The sequence below is a fragment of the Python bivittatus genome, unplaced genomic scaffold (genome assembly GCF_059951505.1).
Source record: "Python bivittatus isolate LINGU-HERP-01145 unplaced genomic scaffold, Pbiv_v1 ctg000560_np1212, whole genome shotgun sequence".
NCBI lineage: Eukaryota > Metazoa > Chordata > Lepidosauria > Squamata > Pythonidae > Python > Python bivittatus.
In genome coordinates this window covers 7,187,370-7,207,590 of record NW_028277083.1, presented here as the reverse complement: position 1 = coordinate 7,207,590, position 20,221 = coordinate 7,187,370, and the positions used below count along the sequence as shown (strand labels likewise).

General features: G+C 43.7%; 3 protein-coding genes across 8 annotated transcripts in view; 2 read left to right on the top strand and 1 right to left on the bottom strand.

Annotated features, from left to right (window-relative positions):
• VPS35L (VPS35 endosomal protein sorting factor like) overlaps positions 1 to 5,886 on the top strand; it is a 46,616-nt gene extending 40,730 nt beyond the window's left edge. For both annotated transcript variants that reach the window (XM_088148105.1, XM_088148104.1), the window contains 5 exons: positions 200 to 339; positions 2,190 to 2,355; positions 2,501 to 2,619; positions 5,144 to 5,290; positions 5,574 to 5,886. In XM_088148105.1, the coding sequence (XP_088004231.1) occupies positions 200 to 339; positions 2,190 to 2,355; positions 2,501 to 2,619; positions 5,144 to 5,290; positions 5,574 to 5,672 (671 nt within the window). In that variant the 3' untranslated portion in view covers positions 5,673 to 5,886. The remainder of the gene's footprint in view (positions 1 to 199; positions 340 to 2,189; positions 2,356 to 2,500; positions 2,620 to 5,143; positions 5,291 to 5,573) is intronic.
• KNOP1 (lysine rich nucleolar protein 1) lies at positions 5,303 to 16,547 on the bottom strand. 4 transcript variants are annotated; one of them, XR_015797424.1, is made up of 6 exons: positions 16,457 to 16,547; positions 14,321 to 15,581; positions 10,387 to 10,455; positions 9,568 to 9,639; positions 8,602 to 9,021; positions 5,303 to 5,446 (listed from the first exon to the last, which is right to left on the bottom strand). XR_015797424.1 is itself a non-coding variant. In XM_015890206.3 (5 exons), the coding sequence occupies exons 2-5, from the start codon at positions 15,563 to 15,565 to the stop codon at positions 8,710 to 8,712; spliced, it is 1,698 nt and encodes a 565-aa protein (XP_015745692.1). In that variant the 5' UTR covers positions 15,566 to 15,581; positions 16,457 to 16,547; the 3' UTR covers positions 7,343 to 8,709. The 4 variants fall into 4 exon arrangements, 2 of the variants coding, with proteins under 2 accessions (XP_015745692.1, XP_088004232.1); XR_015797425.1 differs by lacking the exon at positions 5,303 to 5,446 and adding an exon at positions 6,048 to 7,313; XM_015890206.3 differs by lacking the exon at positions 5,303 to 5,446 and having other exon boundaries at positions 7,343 to 9,021.
• IQCK (IQ motif containing K) overlaps positions 16,497 to 20,221 on the top strand; it is a 30,050-nt gene continuing 26,325 nt past the window's right edge. Inside the window, exon 1 of one of the 2 annotated variants that reach the window (XM_025174284.2) lies at positions 16,497 to 16,681. In XM_025174284.2, the coding sequence (XP_025030052.1) occupies positions 16,624 to 16,681 (58 nt within the window). In that variant the 5' untranslated portion in view covers positions 16,497 to 16,623. The remainder of the gene's footprint in view (positions 16,682 to 20,221) is intronic. The other variant, XM_007440025.3, reaches the window with a different exon arrangement.

The following is a 20,221-nucleotide window of genomic DNA, read 5'->3' as shown; positions in this document are numbered from 1 at the left end:
TTCTGTAACGGTTTGTTGTAGTCTCTCCTTCGTGAATTTCCTACAGCTGCAAGGATCACTCAGAAGAAAACAAAGCCCACAGAGTGGAGGGTGCTGCATGTTCTCAGGCTTCTGATTGTAGCTCCCTTTTGAATGATAGGCGTATTGATCAATCTCAATTTGGTCTGCTAACGAGGCCCCAACTGTGATCTTTTTATAGCGGATGCCTTTTTCAGAGCGGCGATAAGTCTTGTTCCTGAGGTACCAAAGATGATCAGCATAGACGGGAAGCTGCGGCCTTCGGAAGCATATCTCTTAGAATTCCTCTGCAATTTCTTTTCAACTTTGTTAATCATTCCTGTAAGTGGAGAGGAAGTTTATGCTGATAAAGGGCCTAGTACTTGTTGTATAAGCAATATCCAGCTGTAGATTGGCCCACCTTCTCAGACCAGACGGTCTTCCTCCCCTCTAGCTGAAAGCATGGGAGAAAGAAAGGAAGAAGCAAACGGCTTTCAGATCAAACCAAACCTCTATTACAGCCATAAATCAGTCAGATAAAGATGAAACAATAAAAAATTCACTTTCTCTCTCGGAGAAGCTAAAAAAGAAAAGAAGCTAATACAGTTCACATGCAAGGAGAGATAGATGGTGCGTATAGAGACGCAAAATCAGGCAACCCAAGCCCACAGCAGTTAGACAGAGGGAGTGATAAATAGAAATCTTGCTGTCTACCAGGGAATTTCTTAAGGACAAGCTGGATAAAAGTCATCCAGGATGCCTTAAAGGAACATATGGCTCATGGACTCTACTGAGCCATTCTCTCAAGGATACACACACACACACACATCCCTATATATATTGGTGTAGGGGAATATTTTTGGAACACCCCACCAGAGCAGCAGAAGGCAATGCATCCACCCCAGTGAAAGCAAAGAGGAACCACCTTTAATTGCTATATATAGGGTTCACATTTGAAAGCAAAAATACTTACTGGAATTCTTGTACTGCCCCCTTAACCTTTTTTCCTAATGCATGTTACTAATCAGGGCTCAGAGAGATTTGTTCCTTGGTCAGTTGTTTCCAGTCCTGATTGCTGCTAGAGAACTCTGACAAAGTTTTTAATGGCCCGGTTCACATATATAGCTAACCAGTAATGGATAACCTAAGATCCCACCTAAGTATTCCCTTATTTGCTTCCGTATAGATATTCACAAAAAATTAAGTCAAAATGCTATAGAAAATTGGCAGTGCAGTTTCCTGAAGTTGGAAGTACTTGAAAAACATCCCAGAAACCTTCAAATGAGCTTAAATGTAGTTTTTTTAAAAAAATTAAATGCAAGGGAAAAAATGTTGGGCTCTGCTAAAACATATGGCACAGTTCTTGTTGGTGAGGGGGGTCCCTTTGAGTCAGTGTTGACTCCTGGCGACTGTCTGGACAAGTCCCTGCAGTTTTCTTGGCAAGATTTCAGAAGTGGTTTGCCCTTGCCTTCTTTTTCCTAGGGCTGAGAGAGAGTGACTGGCCCAACGTCACCCAGATGGCTTCATGCCTAAGGCAGGACTAGAACTCAGTCCCCCAGTTCCTAGCCTGATGCCTTAGCCATCTAGTGCCTTTGTAATATTCACTGCCCTCTAAACCTCCAAAAATGTTGAGTGCAGCCCTTACCATCAGGAGGTTATATGCTCCAATGTCAAGCCATCATACAATTTGTTTGGATCTGAGTATGTTGTATGACCCTAGCCATTATGGCTCAGCGTTGTATATGAACCAGGCCACTGTGTGTTGTTCTGTGTTGGACCAAGTAAAGGCTGATTACTCCATTGGAGTGATGATCAGCAAGCTAAACTCACAAGTTTCAGGATGGGATTCAAACAGATGACAGGCTAGAAAAAATATGCTTGGCAAGACTGAGAGAAGTAGAAGGGGAAGGCAATGGGTAAAATGGGTAGTATTAAAAAAAAATACTCAGGATGTCCTTGGAAGAACTATATGCTGTTACTGGAGAAAGTTCAAGAGGGCAAGTGTATGTCTATTCAGACCCTGAGTCAACCCAACATCTGACTAACATAACATATACCCATCTCCCTCAATGTTGCATTCTGAGGCTTAGTTTTGAGTCCTCTGATGTAAGTCCTTTAATACAACAGTGTCTGGGGAAAGAAGTCAGTCCCTTAATATGTTGTAGTATCCTTCATCTGTCTTTGTTCCCTAGGACCATCCTGAACAAGGTGTGCTGTTTCTCGTGCGAGGGTTGCTGAATGTTATCCAGGATTATACTTGGGAAGATAACAGTGATGACAAAATCAAAATTTACACCAATGTGGTGCATCTTCTCTCTGCAATGAGTCAGGAGACCTACATCTATCACATAGACAAAGGTGAGAAGGGAGACAAAGCAGGCAGATGGTGGGGGAAGTTAGCTCTTCTGCTAGGTTTATTTCAAATTTTTATTTCATTTTATATATGGTTAGCCTTCTAAGTTCTTATTTACCTCCCTCCCTGTATTTAATCTTGTTTCCTCAGTTGAATCTAATGATACCTTGTATGGTGGAGACACTAAATTTTTGGCAGAAACAAGCAGGCTGTGTGAAACAGTGATAAGCCAAATCTTAGAGCATCTGAAGAATCTTGGAAAAGATGAGGTGAGAAGGAGATTCACAGCATCAGTGAAATGGTTTGGAGCTTCATACTGAAAAATAGCTTTTTTTCCCTGCTTGCTTCTGTGCTTTTCCCTGTCTAGCCCAATATGATATCCTGATTTCTGTGTTGTTTAATCAGAATCTCTTATCTGTAGGGCTTGATTAAGCTGTGTTGTAAGTCTCTGCACTGTAGGATACAGATAGTTCTAAAGGACTCACAGACTTTCTATCACCGCTGTATAAGGCAGTGTTTCCCAACCTTGGCCATTTCCAGTTGTGTGGACTTCAAATCCCAGAATTCCACTGCCAGCATGATCATTGATGAGAACTCTGGGAACTTAAGTCCACACGCCTAGAAGTTGCCCAGAGTGGAAAAGTTGGTATAAGGGAGGCCTGTGTTTGGGCAGACTTCTGGATTTTCCTGGAGCCACAGTGCCTGTGGATACAGCAAGTCTCCCTTAGAAGCCTCCTCCCTGCAAAACTTTCAGCCTGTGTGTTTGCAAGACATTCATTCATTCATTCATTCATTCATTCATTCATTCATTCATTCATTCATTCATTCATTCTACCAACTGAGTGACTGACAATATTAAAAATCATAAAAAATACAGGAGTAATAAAAATCCATCAAAGTAGCAGGAACACACCTAACACTGATAGCACCAGGCACACTAATTCACATAATACATACTGACACATACAGTACCCTGGCCCAGTGCCTGAAGGAAGAGCCATGTCTTCAAGGCCTTTCTAAAGGCCAGTAGGACCAGGACCATACAGGACACAGGCCATGCTTCCTGTGTCCTGCAGGATGGCACTGTTTAGATGGACCCAGAGCATGCCAATCCTGTCTGATCTTGCTGGGTGGGTAGAGATAGTTGGAGATAGGCAGTCCCGCAGTGTCCTGGTCCTGTGCCATGAAGGGCTTTATAGGTGGCAACCAGCAGTTTGAATTGCACCCAGAAACTGTATGGGAACCAGTGCAGCTACAAACAGTATTGGTTTGATATGGGCATACTAAGGTGTACCCATAACTACCTGCATTGCTGCAATCTGGACCAGCTGTAACTTCCAAATAGTTTTCAATGGCAGCCCCATGTAGAGCACATTACAGTAATCTAGGTGGCTGCATTTTGGCAGTGGTATTGCATTTCCTTTCCCTGCTTGCTTCCGTGGTTAACTCATACCCCGGGCAACAGTTAAGGCTGGCTGACTTTAAAGAGAGCTGCAGTGAAGTATGAAACACATTAATTGAGGTGGTAGGTCAACCGTGATTGCTCACCAACTCCCAAAGAAATAATTTTTCGACTGATGTCATGGCTTGAGGAGATGGCTGGTAACTCAGCCTCTCAGCTGAGGACTTCCTGGTTTCGTTCCAAGCTTTGTCCAGGGAAAAGCACATTTTGACAGAGGGAAAGCTCAGAAAGAGTACTTGGTCTTCCACATGGATGCCCGGTTGAGCTTGCCATGGCATTCCCCCAAAGTTTGGCAAGTACGATTGCAGAAGCAGGCCACTGGTCCCTTCCCAGTGTTTTGCCCTTTGGCTTACATTACCCTCAGCCAGGATGCCCAATGGCAAAGGAGTGTGGAAGTGGTATTAACAAACATCTGAAGGACACCAGATGGCCTACCCTCCTGCTGTACCGTCATTTTCATGACATCCACTAAAATCATATAAGAAAACATACGCCTGATTACTACTGAGGCAGACCATCAGTTCCTGTAACTCGGTTATGTCCATGGTTGGGTGTTGGTTCTCCAAGGATTGGTCAGACATGCTTTTCTTAGTCCCTTTAGTTACTATGTTAATGCTACATGCTGAAAGTGATTTTTGAAGCAAGTTTGTCTTCTGAGTTCAAATGTAGAGGAGGAGGACTTTCAGCTAATTATTAGGACATTCTGACAGGGGAACAGATGGCTTAGGAAAGGTGGTCAGCTTTCTTTTGTCAGATTTTCCAGCAGAGATTAGGAATCTGTCCATTAGGAATTGTAGGGCAATGCATTTCATGCACTTGCAGGTAATTGGTCTTACTCCCAGTTCTGGATTACTGTGACATTCTCTGCCCAGAGAGAAGGTAAAGGGTATGTAAAGAAGATAGGGACAGGTAGAGGAATGAAGAGAATTTAGCACAGACAAATGTTTTCATAGCAGCTTCAGTACATGGTCATCTTAATTCCCTCTGTGGATAAAATGTTACCCATGCATCATTTACAAAATACATCAGTGTTCCCACAATTACCCCTCCAATGCTGGAGGGTTGATTGGTTGGTGGAATATCTGCCGCCAAACAAGAAAAGAGTCTTGTAACATCTTTGATGGTATGCTTGTTTTGAACGTCTTAAAATCTAATGGTGTGATGGTTGTGAGTGAGACTCCATCTTTCCCATAGTGCTAGCCTCTGTTGGCAAGTATATACAAATGGGTATTCAACTGGGGGGGGGGGGAATCCTCTGTCCCCTCCAGTAATTTGCACAATTCTGTATATTGCATAGCTGTACCCTAATCAATTCTTACTCTAATTGGCAGACTCTAAAGCGCCAAAGTCACCTGGCCCTCTGCTTCTTCAATAGCCTCTTGGCCCACGCAGATCTGCGCAACAACAAACTCAACCAGCTTGCAGTTAACCTGTGGAACCTGGCTCAGAAACACGGCTTTGCTGACACCAAAACCACAGTAAGGAGAGACAGAACACAACTGGCACCTAAGGCCAGGGTGGTGATGATGGAAGGCCAATCTCTGCTTAGTTCATAAAAATAGTCCTTGACTTGACAGAAGAAGCTCTTTCATCTGTGTAGCCTTTCATCCAATTCAGCTGTCAAGTTTTGTTGTCTGAAAAGAAATCTGGGTAATAATTTCATGCCTGAATCACTGGACCTTAAAAACACCCTTTAGGCTGATGCGGAGATGCATAACCATTCAATGTTCACTATGTTTTTTTCCCCTTTTCCCTTTCTAGGTCAAAACCTTGGAATACATCAAGCTGCAAAGCAAGCATCCTGAACTGAGCCATTTTACAGAGCTGGTGCTACGCCTTCCTTTGCAGTCAAGAACCTAATGAACATGGATTCATGCAGCTCCGTCTGTGGAAAGATAGTTCTCCAAGCCCTTTAAACTCCAAGCTGCCTTGTATCAGTATCTTTTCATTTTAAAGTGTCCCTCAGTGCATGGCAGATTTCTTTGGTTGGAGAACAGAAGGTAAATTTTCCTGGTGGTACAGTCACTTTTTTTTTAAATGAGGTTTTGTTTCCCACTACACAGCTGTTAATCATTAAAAGTTGACTTTAATGCTAATGTTGGGTCAGTGAAATGTTATCTTAATCATTGCAGAGTGGAAAACATAACTTTTAAATCCAAATTTGGCAGACTTGCAAAGAAAAGAAAGATGATAATTTGTGTTGACGGGGTGAGGGAGAAAGGCAGTCCTTACTAGCTTTGAGAAATGGGTAAGCTAGAATTATTTTATATCTTCAAAGTATATGTTTTGAAACCACCTATTCAAGTCATCACAACTGAAAGAACGTTCACATTTGTGATAAACGTTGTGAAGTACTGGAAATGTATGCATTCACAGTACAGATCAGTTAATTCACAACACATTTCTTTTAAAATGCATTTAAAAAGCTAGGAGGCACTTATATTCAGTATTCATCTTTCAAAGCAGTCCTTAGCTGGCTATTTTTTAATCATTATGCGTAGTTACTATGATGCAGTCTTCATCTGTTTAATTTATAATTGCCAGGGAGTGAATGAAGAGTTTTGCCTTTAAATTACTAAATGATGTAATCCTTTGAGAACAGGGGAGCAGCATTTTAAAACAGAGAAAAATGTGCACGCTAGTTCAGTGCCACCCGACAAAGCAAAAATGAAGTCCCTAACTGCAGAAGCTGGCATTCAAAATAAGCAGGAATGCAGTTAATCTCAGCTTTAACCCTGATTTTGCATAAATGTTAAGGCTGGATTCGAGGAAGGATCTGAAGGAAAAAGGTGATGTCATACCAACTGTACAAAGTGAGGGGAGGGAGTTCAAACAGAGAAGAAAAGGAGAGTACATGAGGTCATGAGATTCTGTTGCAGAATCCTTTGACCACAGTAGCTCATCAAAACCCGCTGGTTGCCCCCTGAAAACATGAGGCTCTCTCCACTGGCACAGTGTTCAGGGGCCATACAAAACAAATATCCCAGCATTATTTTTGCAGCATAAACTCCATGTTCTTTCTGAAGTTCACTGCAGTGCTTGCCCACCCTGTCTTTTTGGTCCCGGCTTCCCCCTGTCATCTCTTTTCCAGTCTTACTATTCTCAGCCAGCAGGGGAATTCTGGGACTTGATGTTCACACATCTTAAAAGTTGCCAAGTTTGAAAAACACTGATTTAGATTGACATGGCTGCCCATTCAAATGTGCAACTCTGGATGGTTTAATGAAAAACCACTACAGTTAATGAACAATTTAAAAAACAGCACAAATAGCCCAGCTGTGAGGGGCTTCATAGGCAATAACCAACAGCTTGAATTGCACCTAGAAGCCCAGTGGGAGCCAGTGCAGCTTATAAAATAGAGGTTTTACATGGGCATACTTAGGCACACCCATATGCGCTGGTGCATTCTGGACCAGCTGTAACTTCTGGGTCATCTTCAAGGGTGGCCCTGTGTAGAGGTGCAAAGGTGTAGCTTGGCTAAGGATAAAGGTTATCATCTCCCTGTAGATACAAGGACATTTACTTTGAGATACCACTTGAGAAAGATGGATTGTAGAAAAAATTTAATAAAATTGATATAAGCTTTTCTCCCCTGGACACAGTCACTATATGATAGATGAGCACAAAACCAATCCCAGGACTATAAATTAATATAGTCATTTGTCCATGTGTATTTTTTCCTGAACCTGCCCCCTGTTGAATTTCAAAAAGGATATTTTGGAAAACTCAATTATGTTGCTAAAACAAACCACCCTGTCATTCAATTAACACTAACCTGGGTAAGAAATGGGAATGTTAAATCAACTGGTATTCATCTATAAGCGTTGTAAGCAATGACACCACCTTGAAATAGTATAGCCTTTGCTAACTTGATTTGCAGAATTCATGGCCGTGTGATCTAGTAAATCTCAATACTTCATCTCCCAGAACAGACTGAAAGTATTCTCAGAATAACCTCACCGAGGCCAAGAGAACAAGTGTGTATGTGTGTGCGTGCACATGTATATATCATATATGGCCTGGGTGGACAAGATTATTGGTCAGAGGCTGCATTTAAATTTCCCCCATCCTTAAACAGGCCACAGGGAGATCTTATTTATTTATTAATAGATTTATATCCCACTTATGTATCCCACTTTGAGTTGTATAAAAATAATAGTCCCTCCTCCTCTTTCCCCCATGAGAACAACCCTGTGAGGTGGGTTGGGCTGAAAGGGAGGACTAGCCCCAAATCACCCAACCGGCTTTGATGGCTAAGGGAGGACTGGAACTTGGTCTCCTGGTTTTTAAATCCAGCACCTTCACTACTAGACCAAGATGACAGCGATGGGACTGGAGATGCCAGGGCTGGTAGGGAGACAAGACTTAACAGGCCTTAACGTACCTTTTGGGGTAGAGGGAATTGTTTGTTTTGCATCTGGAGTAGAAAAAAATTGAACAGACAAACCTCACATTCTGTCCACAAGATTCAGTGGCTGATACGGAAACTTGAAGGTTGAAAAAAATGGTGGCAACCTGTAGGCAATCCACATGTTGCCACCTCTGAAGTTGGAGCTAAACTAGGCTATATTCTTGCCTGCCACTTATTTAGCTATACTGTTATATGACTCAGTAGCTCAACTGCCCATCCCAAACTCATCATAAGTGGCCCTTTAAACCTGCCAAACAGCAATTCATTACAAATATATATATATATATATAACATTACAAATACGTGTGGGTGTGTATATGCATATTCGCACACTAGCAATATCTAGTGATCTCAAGTATTGTAGAGGCCATCTCTCACCTGTTTGAAACAGCATCTGAGTCAAAATCCAGGGTCATTTTCTTGTCGTAGGTGAAAAATATTAAACCTCAACCTGTTTGGGCAATTTGTTCTTCCCTTCCCAACATGTCAGTCTTCAAATTTAATAGATTTTGAAGTGTATTTGTCTATGTGTACATGGCTTGGGGCAGTGGGCTGGAACCCCAGGCCGATACCTCGATGGTGCTTAAAAGCAACGGCTTTCTCGAATTCTGCCTGAAGGTTATGTTGCAGTTCTTGTTCTCTGCTCCGATCCAGAGCCATATTTGGTTTGATAATATTTGCTGGAGAAGTCTGCGATGACGCCGTGCCTTTTTTAAATCCACCCATCAGTCTGAGAAACGTTGCCTTTTGCTCTGAAGTTTCAAATGTTGCTGTGCTCCACTGGCCAAAACGGTTGTCCTGAAGAGCAAGGAGGAAAGTTTAGCAGGCTCCATGTAGCTAAATTCTTTTAAAAGGAAGAAGATTTAAGTCATTCAGCAACAATCAGTGCACCGGTGGCAGCCCAGAGTCCTGGTCTCTGTCCATACTCCCTCGCTTTCTCCATTTTGATTCAATTGGAAATAATAGTCAATCATGAAAAAAAATCTAATTAAAAGTTCCACTGTCAGCAAGGCCTAGAAGCTCATACTATTTATGTTCCATAGTAAACAGGAAGTGTTGTTTTTGCACAAAGACATCACAACTAATTCTCCTAAGGAAATAGAAGGGAGGGGGGAAATGCCACTTTTCAGGATCAATGGCAAGATTTACAATTTGCCAGAGGCCAGACACTACTGATATGCTTTTAAAGTCTCTAGGGGCTGGACTAATTTGCCCTGTGACATGACCTCAGGTTTCCAATCAGAGATTGATGGATCAAGTCATGGATGCAACTAGTGTGGTAAGCTGATAGCATTACCAAACAGCTCCACCCAAACTGACTAGGCCCAAAAGGAGCGCACTCACCGGTTCTTCCCTGACAATCTTGGTTTTGCCAGATTCCCGGTCAATCTCTTCTTGCAGTGCTTGGCGTCTCACCTGAAGCAAGAAAGAATGGATTTGATTTCGGTGCTCCTGTGGAAAAGCTTGAGTACAATTGGAAAGAGAAGCTGCTAAGGACTGGCAAACATTCCTTTGGGGATCGTTTCTTTCTGATCCAAAATAAAGCGCCCACTTTTAAAAATTCCTTTACATATGTGCCATACTAGCACGCCACGTACTGATGTTATTGAAGATTAAGGGAATCTCCATGAAGACAAAACTAAGAAAAGCTGCACTGGCACAACACGCTACCCTTTGTAGCTTATAACAGCACTTGCGAAGCCAAAACGAAGCAAATCACACAATCTCTTCACCCAGAGGTTCTCAAACTCTCCGGTGCCCTGACCCTTTGATGCCCGCAAACGCACCCCAAATGCAATTTTTTCAGTATAGAGGTCAGTGCAGATTGAGATGTATGTATTGTATTTATTTACATACAGTTGTATGCTGACTACTCTCATGAATCTAGGCAGCTCTAAATAGGCGAGAAAGCAAAGGAAAAGAAATTCATACTAAGCCTGCCTGGTTTTTTGAGACTTGTGGACATTCACACTGCTCATCATGCACCAGTTCCCAAAATTCCCTTCCGTACAAAAGTCTCACACGGCTTGAACACTGTGCATCCGGAGGGCAAGACGAGGTGACGGACAACACAGGGCTCCTCTGCATCAAAACCAGCCCTCATCCGACAAGTGCTACCATAACGAGATCCCAACCCAGCCATAAGATAAGAAATTATTATACCTTGTCTATGTTCACTTCATCACAGTTTCCTTTTCTGAATGCCACCAGTTTTATTTCGTCTTCTGTTTCCTGTTTTTTAAAAAAAGACACAATACCGCTGAAACCTCTTAATGGTTGAGTATGGTAGGGTAAAACCTCGCAGTCCTTCTCCCCGATCTGGTTTCGCACTACATTTCCCATATGCCCTAGCAAACAGGATCCAGATCCTGTCTGGGCCGTTCCACTGTTAAGCAGCACCTGAATTCCAAATGCTTCAGAACCGTAAATAGGTGGCCATACCTAAAAGGACAGAGGATATGTTTGACAGCCAATTCCAAGAAGTCTTCCTCTTTATGTTAAACTGTTTGGGGTACAAGATATGTGCAAAGCAATAAAAGGCCAAGGGATATCGTACAAATCACAGAAGCCATTCTCCAGCAGACCAGATAAAATAAAACTGACTGAAGCCTTTCAGCTTTCCAAATGAAAAGGTTGCTAGCATACGTTCATTGAAGCAGTTAAAGTGTCAGCCCGAGCATGAAATAACTTGGAGATATTAAGATGATGATTTGCAGCACACCAGTGTCTCAGTGCAAAGAATAGGTTGTACTGGATGATATTTGGACTATGATTAAGTTGTGGAGATGCTTGCTTCTCTGGGGAAGCATCCCTTCCCTGCTATTACAGCTAGATGCAGCTTAGGGCAAGTCCTCCAGCAAGGATCAACCAACCATCCCGTCAGCAAGGCCACCTTTATTTATTTTAGCTCCTTTGCTTATGTGGCTTTCTCTTGGTGTTCAGCGCTGCTCAAAGTATAAAACCACATTTCCCCAGCCCCTTTTATAGACCACACAAGAAACTGGAATGCACCAGCACTCAGTACTTGAAGGATTCCACTTTTTTATGGGGATTATAGGACTTAACTGAGCCTTCGCTTCCATAAACAATCAGAGAATTGGAACACCCTTGGAATTTATGCCAGCAAAATATTACCTGTAGGTTTTTCTACAGTTTTCTCAAACCATCAGGTTTCTAAGATGGCAATGCTGACGCTTTTGGGCCAGAACTGCAGCAAACAGAAGGCCGGGGCTTTGAAAAACAAGGCACCGAAGGCAAAGGAGTTTCTGAAGCAGAGGCCAGTAATCTGTGGAGGGTGGGGATACAGGCCACCCTCCAATCAGTTTTGGCAAGGCTTCTGATTACAGATAGTCCTCACTTAACAACCATAATAGGGACAGAAAATTGGTCATTAAGCGGGGCAGTCATTAGTGAGTTACTATGTGACCAGACCCGATTTTACGATCATTTTTACGATGTCTGTAAAGCGAATCATGTTGTCGTTAAGCGAATCCAGCTTCCCCAATGGATGTTTTTTGCCAGAATTCACTTAACCATATGATTCCTCATAAAAAAGGTCGCAAATCGCGATCACGGGACCATGGGAGGGGTGACAGTTGTAAGTGCGAGTACAGGTCATAAAGCACTTTTTCTGAGGCTGTTGTAACTTTGAACCGTCTTTAAACGAATAGTCATTAAACAAGGACTACCTGAAATGGCTAGGGATGTACTGCAAAGTGGCTTCTTCATGCATGTTGCCTGTGTGGAAAGGGCCAGGATTTTTATTTTTGTTATTTTGGTGTTTGTTTTTTTTAAAGAAAACCACATCAAGCCTAACTCTGGCCTTGTTACTACAGTCTGCGTATGTGGCCAGAGAGGGGCTCAAGGCACCACAAACAAGACTGGGGGCCATTGGCTGGCTACTCCTCGTTAAAGGAAACTTGCTGTGAAAAAACCCAATCACTCTTTTAATGACTTGAACAAAGTTTGATGTCAGCAAGTCTGAGGCCCATTTTTTCACAGGGAATCAAAGATCAAGTGGTCAAGGCAAAGTGCTACAGGTCAGGCCATTTTGCAGCTGGAATCAGTGCTCCTGTAGAGGCTACAGGATGGGCAGCTTCATGGAAGAACTTTCTTGCCCAGATACTCATAGCATCATATGGTTTGAAGCGCCCATGGCAACTTTAAGATATGTGGACTTTCAGACTTCCCCAGCTAGCCTTGCTGGCTGGGGAATTCTGGGAGTTGAAATCCACACGTCTTAAAGTGGCCAAGGTTGAGAAACACTAGCCCAGAGAAAGGGAGCTCCTCTTCTAAGCAACTGATTTGACTGTCAAACCCATCTTAGCAGTTCCACAGGAATCTGCCTTTCTGTAATTTAAATCTGTGATGCTTTATCCTCTAAGAAGATTTTAGTTTTCTTTTGTGTGAACATCCCTTCAGGTATTTACAGTGTGTCTTCATTTCAAAGCTAAACTTACCCAGTTTCTCTCTACACTGGATTTTGTTTCTGCTCCTTTAGAATCTACGCCATCTCAGTGTCTATCACCTTAAACTCAAAGGCAGGTGCTGAAGATCACACATTTCATAGTGAGCTAAGAAATAATATTGTGGCACAACCAGCGTTCTCTAAACTCATCTTCTGCAGTTGCTCGTGATTTTGGCTTTGCCTCCATTTTCAGTATGCAGCCCCATAATGCAATTGCATCAGACACGGACGTCTGCACGCATCCAAATCATAAGCAAACAGGCGAAGCGTGTTTAATTAGAAAACATATCCTTGCAATCAAGCTATCCTGTCTTGCAAAAGGAAAACTATATACACAGAAACCACCACGGAGATGTGACTTTTATCTATCCTAAGTCGTATAATGGAGGCATATGACCAAGAGGCCCCTGTTTAAATCTTAAAAGCCTTGGGGCTGGGGGAACAGCATCTTTATCCTACTGCTAACTAGACCGCTCTGAAAAGTGTTGCCTTAAAAGACGGAGGTGATGGAAAAAGTGCCATGCCAGATTATGAATGGGGACTCAGATTCAAATCCTTGTTCCTCCATGAGGCTTGCGTCAACTTCACAGGCTTGTTGTAAGTAAAAAAATGGGTAGGTAGGATAGAGGTATGTGTCAACTTTCAGCTCTCCAAGGAAAAATGAGATATAAATTAATACGTTTATATACAAGGCTGTCCCTTTTCCCCAGAGATGAGGAGGAAGAGGAGGACCATTAAAAATGGGGGCGGGGGGTATGGATACCACCCAGGGGTATTACAGTTGCTGATGTACAGCCAGAAAGGGAATACTACTGGTGGTTTCAATTGCAAGCAAGGTCTCTTCTTGCAGTATGAAGAGGCCCTACAACCTAATAGAATGAGCATTATAACAAATGGGTGAGGTTGGTCAATCCACTGGGATTTCTTTCTGGCCATCCCAAACAGATCAAAATACTCAACAAGAAAACAAACAAGTAGGTAAGCAAAGCATTGGTTGAGTTTGTGTATCAGTAAGAAAAAAAAATCATTTCTGGAGGCAGAAGCGTCTGGTGGTCATGTTGCCCACGTCCCCAGCCAGCTGAGCTGATTCTTAAGGTAAAGGTGGAATTCGCTGTGAATATGGACAAGATCTACAACAATGGTTTGGAATTCTTTGGACAGAAGTAAACTGAGCTGGAGAGGCATATCATGGCACAGTGGTTAGAACACCAGAGTAGGAATGGCGAGATCTGAGTTCAAATGTCACCTCAGTCACAAAACTCTCAATCTACCTGACAGAGCTGCGGCAAGGATAACGCAGACCGGATAGTCTGAACTTTATATAGTCTGTGGGATCTGTTGGACTAGAGACCCACAGCCTATCTAACCTGGCTCAGGTCCCTTGGAGGTTTTTTTCTGGGACATGAATGCCACTGGGGCCTCAGCTTTAGCCATTGAGGGTTTGAACAAATGGATGGTTTGATCTTGTATTAATATATCTAATCCCCTTTAAAACCATTTCTAACAGAATACATACTACTATTATTTTAAGACACGCTTTAGTCGCACTGGAGTTAGCAAAGCAAAGTGCTTTGTTCAGATCCAGCCCATAAATAAAATTACCAACAGCCCTCTCCATTCCAAATGTACCTTGGATTCCTTTCTTGCCTTGGCTTGCTTCCAACTCGCCTCCCAGTTGCTATCTTGAGAGCTTCCAGTTTCCCTGTTCTTCTTCTTTTTCTTGATCTGATGTTCTTGGCTGTCCTCAAATTGGTCATTCCTCACAATGCAATCTTGTTCCATTTTGGCCTTTTTTGCTTTCTTCCTCTTTTCTTTCCCTCCTGGTGCTGCCACCTCTGACAAGATGTCTTGGCCACCCTCTGAAAAATGGCTTACATCTCCAGCTTCTCTTGTCTTCTTCTGCTTCTTCTTCGCTGGTTTATTAACTTCTTTAGGGACCTTGCCAACCCCCAGTCCTGTTTTAGATTGGCATTTAACACTGCCATAGTTTTTGTGATTCTTGGCTAAGGAGGAGAGGGAACCAGTATTTGCTTTCTTCAGCCGCTTCTTCTTCTTGATGGCTTTACTACCTTTTTCTGAGCTACAGACCAAATCCTCCTGCCACTGCATATGACCGTCCCAACTCTGGGCATCTTGTAACTTGCTGACAGAGTTGGCAGTGCCTTCTTTTGAAATGCCATTGCTATTCTCTTGATTGCCCATGTGGTAGTTACGGTGTTTCTTTTTGACGAGAACACCGTCACCCACAGCCTTCTGGCCAAGGGTTCTTCTCTTTTTCTGACTGGAGAATAGCATTTCTTGGCAATCGGCTTTCTGTTTTCCTGAGATCTGTTTCGCAGACTCTTCACTGTCACCACTATGTAAACTCAAAGAGCAAGTAGGTTTGTGTTTTCTTTTTTCCTTTGTCTTCTTCTTCCTTTTCATCATCAGTTCTTCAACCTGCTCCTCAACTTTAAGAATATTCCTGTTGCATTTTTTATTCACATGAAAATCAGCACCAGGCTGCCCTTCACCCAGAGCCTCATAATCTTGGACTTGTTTATAAGAAAGCTTTCTGTCTTTCTTTTTTTTGAACACCTTAAGTCTTTTCCTGGTGCCTCTTAACAATTCTGAATCGGAGTTGTTTTCTATAATCATGGGAGACCTTGAACGTGCTTTCTTCTTTGATTCAGAGTTACTCTGTTTCTTTTTCTTCTTCGGGCCTAGCAGTTCTGAACCCATTCCTTTTACCAAGCACTTCTTCTTGTTCGGCTTGACTCTTATGGCTAAATCTGAATAGCATCCTTTCTTAGTGCTTTCAATTATAACAACCTGGCCACAATTAGGATCTGTAGCTTTGTTCTTTTTCCTTGCTGTTGGTTCAGAATTCTTCATATTCTTTAAAACTTTTCTGGGGGCGAAAAATCCACAAGAGATAGAGGTTCTAGATACATGATTACCACAGCGGGTGACAGACCTCTGCTTACCAAGTAGTAAATTTATCACAGCAAGTATGGAAAGTCAATTGTTTTAAATGGAATGCTAAGCAGAGGCAGATTTCTTTCCAAACTACATTTCTAACCCCAAAGGAAATTCAGGGGAATATTCTCCCCAGCCACAAGGGACTGGCTTACTGAACAATTCTATGTATTCAATAAATAACATCTCATTTAGCGTTCAGGTGGTGAAATACTGACCACAGCAGCCTTCCTCAGGTTTGATTTTCTACTCTGAGTCTTATCATCACAATGGTCCTGTGAGAAGTCAGCTTCATGGCTGAGGAAGGATTTGAACCTACATCTCTCCATGGCTGGCTGGGGAATTCTGGGAGTTGAAGTCCACACGTCTTCCAGTGGCCAAGGTTGAGAACCCCTGCCCTAGAGCATAAAGGAGCTCCAACTGCAATGATAGTAAGGCAGTGCTACCGAGTGCAATTATTGCAAGGCAGACTGCAGTCTCTCGCAGAAAATACTACTTTACAAACGCTGCAGAATACATCCACTGTAAAAATGTATTCATGGAGGGAGCTGAACAGACCGCTTTACCACCCTCCCACCCCGCAACTGCATCAGAGTCCAACTGCTCTGTAACCAAAGGCACTCTGCACAAGCCCAGAGGCACTCGCCTACAAATGGCCCCTTGCCAGTCCCACAAAGGCTCGGGGAACTCTTCCCCAACCTGGCGCCCTCGAGTCCAGCTTGAACCACCCGCGGAAGATCACCCGGCCCCCCCCAGCCCGGCTCCGTCACACGCTCCGTCTCTCCTTCCCGGAGCCGCCCCACTCACCACTCGCCCCTTCCCACGCGGCCGCGCGGTACCCCACACTTCCTCTCCCGCGGGCGACGGGGCAGTTCTCCCCGCCTCGACCCGGAAGCGAAAATGCGGCGGGCTCGGCGTCGCCCAGCGACGCGGCTGCGGTCGCCTAGCAACGGCTTCCTCGCTCGCGCCCTTCCATGGCGGCCGTCGCGGAGGAGCCCCCGCTGCGGAGCCTCTGGGAGGAAATCTGCGCAGGTGGGGCGCCGGGGACGGAAGTCGCCGGGCGGGGGCCTTCTGCTGAGGGGCCTTTGCCGGGGGAGGGGGAGACGGGTCTGTCCCCCGGGGGGAAAGTATCCCAAATCCTGAATGGATTTAGGGCTCCTGGCTGCAGGACTGGGGGTGACCAGCAGGTGGCGGCAGATAGACCCGGGAGAATTGGCCGGACTTTCGTCGAGCATCCAAAGCCGAGAGCAGCGCAGCTTGCGCCTCCAAAGGGCGTGCGCGCGCATGCAAACGGACGTGCCACACAGTTCCTCCTTAGGGAGGAAAGGCTGAGTGGGGACAGAAAGAGAGGTCCGTGCGCACAGATTTTATTGGAATTAGCCAGAGCCCCCCAAAGCAGTGAGAGAGCCCGGTTTGTTTCAGCTTTGGTTATTGCAGTGTTCCTCAAACTTGGCCACTTGGAGACATGTGGACTTCAACTCCCAGAATTCCCTAGACAGCATGGGCAATTCTGGGAGTTGAAGTCCACATGTCTTCAAGTGGCCAAGTTTGAGGAACGCTGGGTTAGGGTTTGTGCATCCCCGTGCTGGGAGTATGTGCCAACCCAGGCCAGAGTTTTGTTTTGTTTTTTAATATTTATATTATATTATATTGTATTGTATTGTATTGTATTGTATTGTATTGTATTATATTATTTTTATTTTATTTTATTTTATTTTATTTTATTTTATTTTATTTTATTTTATTTTATTTTATTTTATTTTATATATTTTGTTTTGTTTTATTTTTTGGTGCCTTCCAATCAGTCTTGACTCCTGGTGACTGTCTGGACTAGTCCCTGCAGTTTTCTTGGCAAGGTTTTTCAGAAGTGGTTGGCCCTTGCCTCCTCCTTCTTCCTAGGGCTGAGAGAGAGGGACTGGCCCAAGGTCACCCAGCTGGCTTTATTGCCTAAGGCACGACTAGAACTCATGGTCTCCCGGTTCCTAGCCTGGTGCTTTAACCATGACACCAGACTGGCTCTCCAGAGTTTAATAGATGGTGCCAATCCAGAAAACGGGCACATTCAGCAACTGGATGGAGTTGGTGGTCTGAACATGAGGAAGAGTTCAGACTTCAAAACGTCAAGAAGGTGGGCGCAACCCTGCATTTGAAACTCTGCTCTCTTTAACTTTGAAAAGGGTGGGGCTTCAAGGGCAGAGCTGGGGCTGCCACCTTGACTTTTTGACCCCCCTCCCTTGCAGACGCCCCTGAACTCCAGAGCGTCTGCAGTTATTTTGTTGGCCTTTGCAGAAGGACCTGGTAAAGATTGCCAGCTAATCTGTGGTGGATTGCAGCAGAGAGCAAGGCTGCCAGGAAGGAGGGGGCATGTTCCAGGAAGGGAAAGGAGACAAGAGGCAACACAGTCCGCAGGGGGAGCGTGGGAAGCGAAAGAGGTTCAGGGTAGCCACTCCCTAGAATCTCCCAGAGTACATCCACTAGTTGCAGTACTATAGATTTAATCTATATAGTGTAAGCAAAGGAATTTAACTCAACTGGACCGTTTCACCGTTGTTCTTGGGCTTGGCCTGACATAATCGATGGATGGGGAGGGAGATGCCCGTGATGTCCTAATGCAAATGGCAAAGGGGATAACGCTTTAGATTCAGCATTTCTAATCTTCAGTCTCTGCAGAACAGACATTTTGAGCAATCCCATCAGCCCCCAGCTGTTTGTCCGAAAAGACGGCTGGGGGGGCCATAATCTCTGGAGCAGTCTGGGGACCCCCATGTGGCTTGAATTGAAACTCTCCTGATGGAGAGCAGCCTGTACCAACTAGAATTTATGGGACCTGTAGATTTGACATATCTGGAGGGTAAAGAAGGCTGAAAAAAGTCTTGGGCAAGGTCTGAGGGGGCTCCTGAGTTTCAAATTCGGCATGAAATTCCCTGGATAACTGTGGGCTTCTAGGTGTTGGTACTTCACATCTCTCAGCAGGTCTGGTTGGGTTTCCAGATCTGTTCCTGGCTGTTTGTTTTGCAGATCAGAACTGAAGAGTGAGCTGCTGTTATTCTTTTATTTTCTGAAGTGTGGGTGTTTCATCTTGTTGGACAACTTTGTATCTTAATTTGTCATGGGTTGGGTTGCAGTTTTTTGGTTTGTTTGTTTTTCCTTTCTCGGTTTCTTAAAACAACTGTAAATTAAGGGAGGACACAGAACAATGAAGAAGAGGAAGAGGAGAGTCTTAAAAGCATTTTTTTTCAGGACACTATTGAGAAGGAACATTTAACCCAACTTTCTGCAATGATATAACTCAAGAGGTGTTGGACTACAGCCCCTGTCTGAATGGGGATGGGTGGGATATGTAGTCCAGCACTTCTAAATTGGTGCCAGTTGGGGAAGCCTAATAGAATTGTGTAGCCAAAGCACAGGCAACCTTCATGAACCAGAGGACACATCTGGAATTCTAGTTGTGCATTATGGGCATTCCTATGAAATGGCTTTAGCCCCCTTGGATGTTCCCTCCCAATCTGGCTCTGCCTTTTTGCTGAGACCTGAAAACTCTTCTAAGCAACACTATGGGCTGCTATATTTTTTCTAAAAAGATATTCCAATCTATTTTTTTCTAAAAAATGTCTATCAAGTCTATGTGCAGGCTGAGAAGTAAGGATGCTAAGGATGGCACATCGTTTTTCAGCAGGTCATCTAATCTCTGGAATCCCCACCCCCACCCCAATATAGAGTTCCTGCATTATAGATTGGCAGCAAGCAGAAAGATTTGCACTATTTATGATGCCCAGCAAAGTGGCAATTCCCCCAGTTCCCATTTCTGAGTCCCTTGCCAATCTGGCCTCGCGGTTCTTGCAGCAAGGGGATGAGTTTATGGCACCACCAAGCAAACATTGTGACTGCTGTTGCAGTGCAGCTTAATTAATTCAAAACTAATTTGGCTCTCATTCCGGTTCCTAAGGAGAAAAGTAATTGTGGCTCTTCTTTAGCATCGATCTTTGGGAGCCTTGGAAAAGTTGATTATCTCTCTGTCTATAAATCCATCAGTGAAATTACCCCCCCAACACACGCACACTCATGCACACATTAATAGAGAAGAAAACGCCTGTTGTCCCGCATGACACCCCTGCATGTGACTGCATTCACATTGATTTTATTCACTTTTATATGTCTGTTATGTCTCTGGTTATTGTAATGCAAAGCAATGTAATGAATCTTGGACACTGGTCTGAGGATGCATTATATTTTATTGATTTATTGAAAATGTTTGAGACGCTCAGTGGGCTACATTTGAGCTGTCCAACATTCAGGAATGCTGGCTTGTCTCCCACAGACTAAATCCTTTCCAGTATTGTCATTTAACGAAGCCAAATCAAATCAGATACCTTTGAGTGGCAGCATTGACTGGCTAAAAAGTGAGTAAGGCTAGGCCAAACTCCAAATTTCACTTGCTTGCATCACTTGCATTATTAAATTTACTTGTAATAAATTAAATATTGTTCATTTCATTGTGTTATTTACCATTTTCTCCTTCTGTCATATTTCAATGTGTTGGCAAATTTTGGAGGAACTTGAGAGTCACCCCCA

Coding starts and splice junctions, on each gene's coding strand:
- KNOP1 (XM_015890206.3), bottom strand. CDS start 15,565: ATGAAGAATTCTGAACCAACAGCAAGGAAAAAGAACAAAGCTACAGAT. Junction 10,456..14,320: donor AGGCAAGAAAGGAATCCAAG/GTACATTTGGAA, acceptor TTTAAAAAACAG/GAAACAGAAGACGAAATAAA. Junction 9,640..10,386: donor ATGAAGTGAACATAGACAAG/GTATAATAATTT, acceptor TTCTTGCTTCAG/GTGAGACGCCAAGCACTGCA.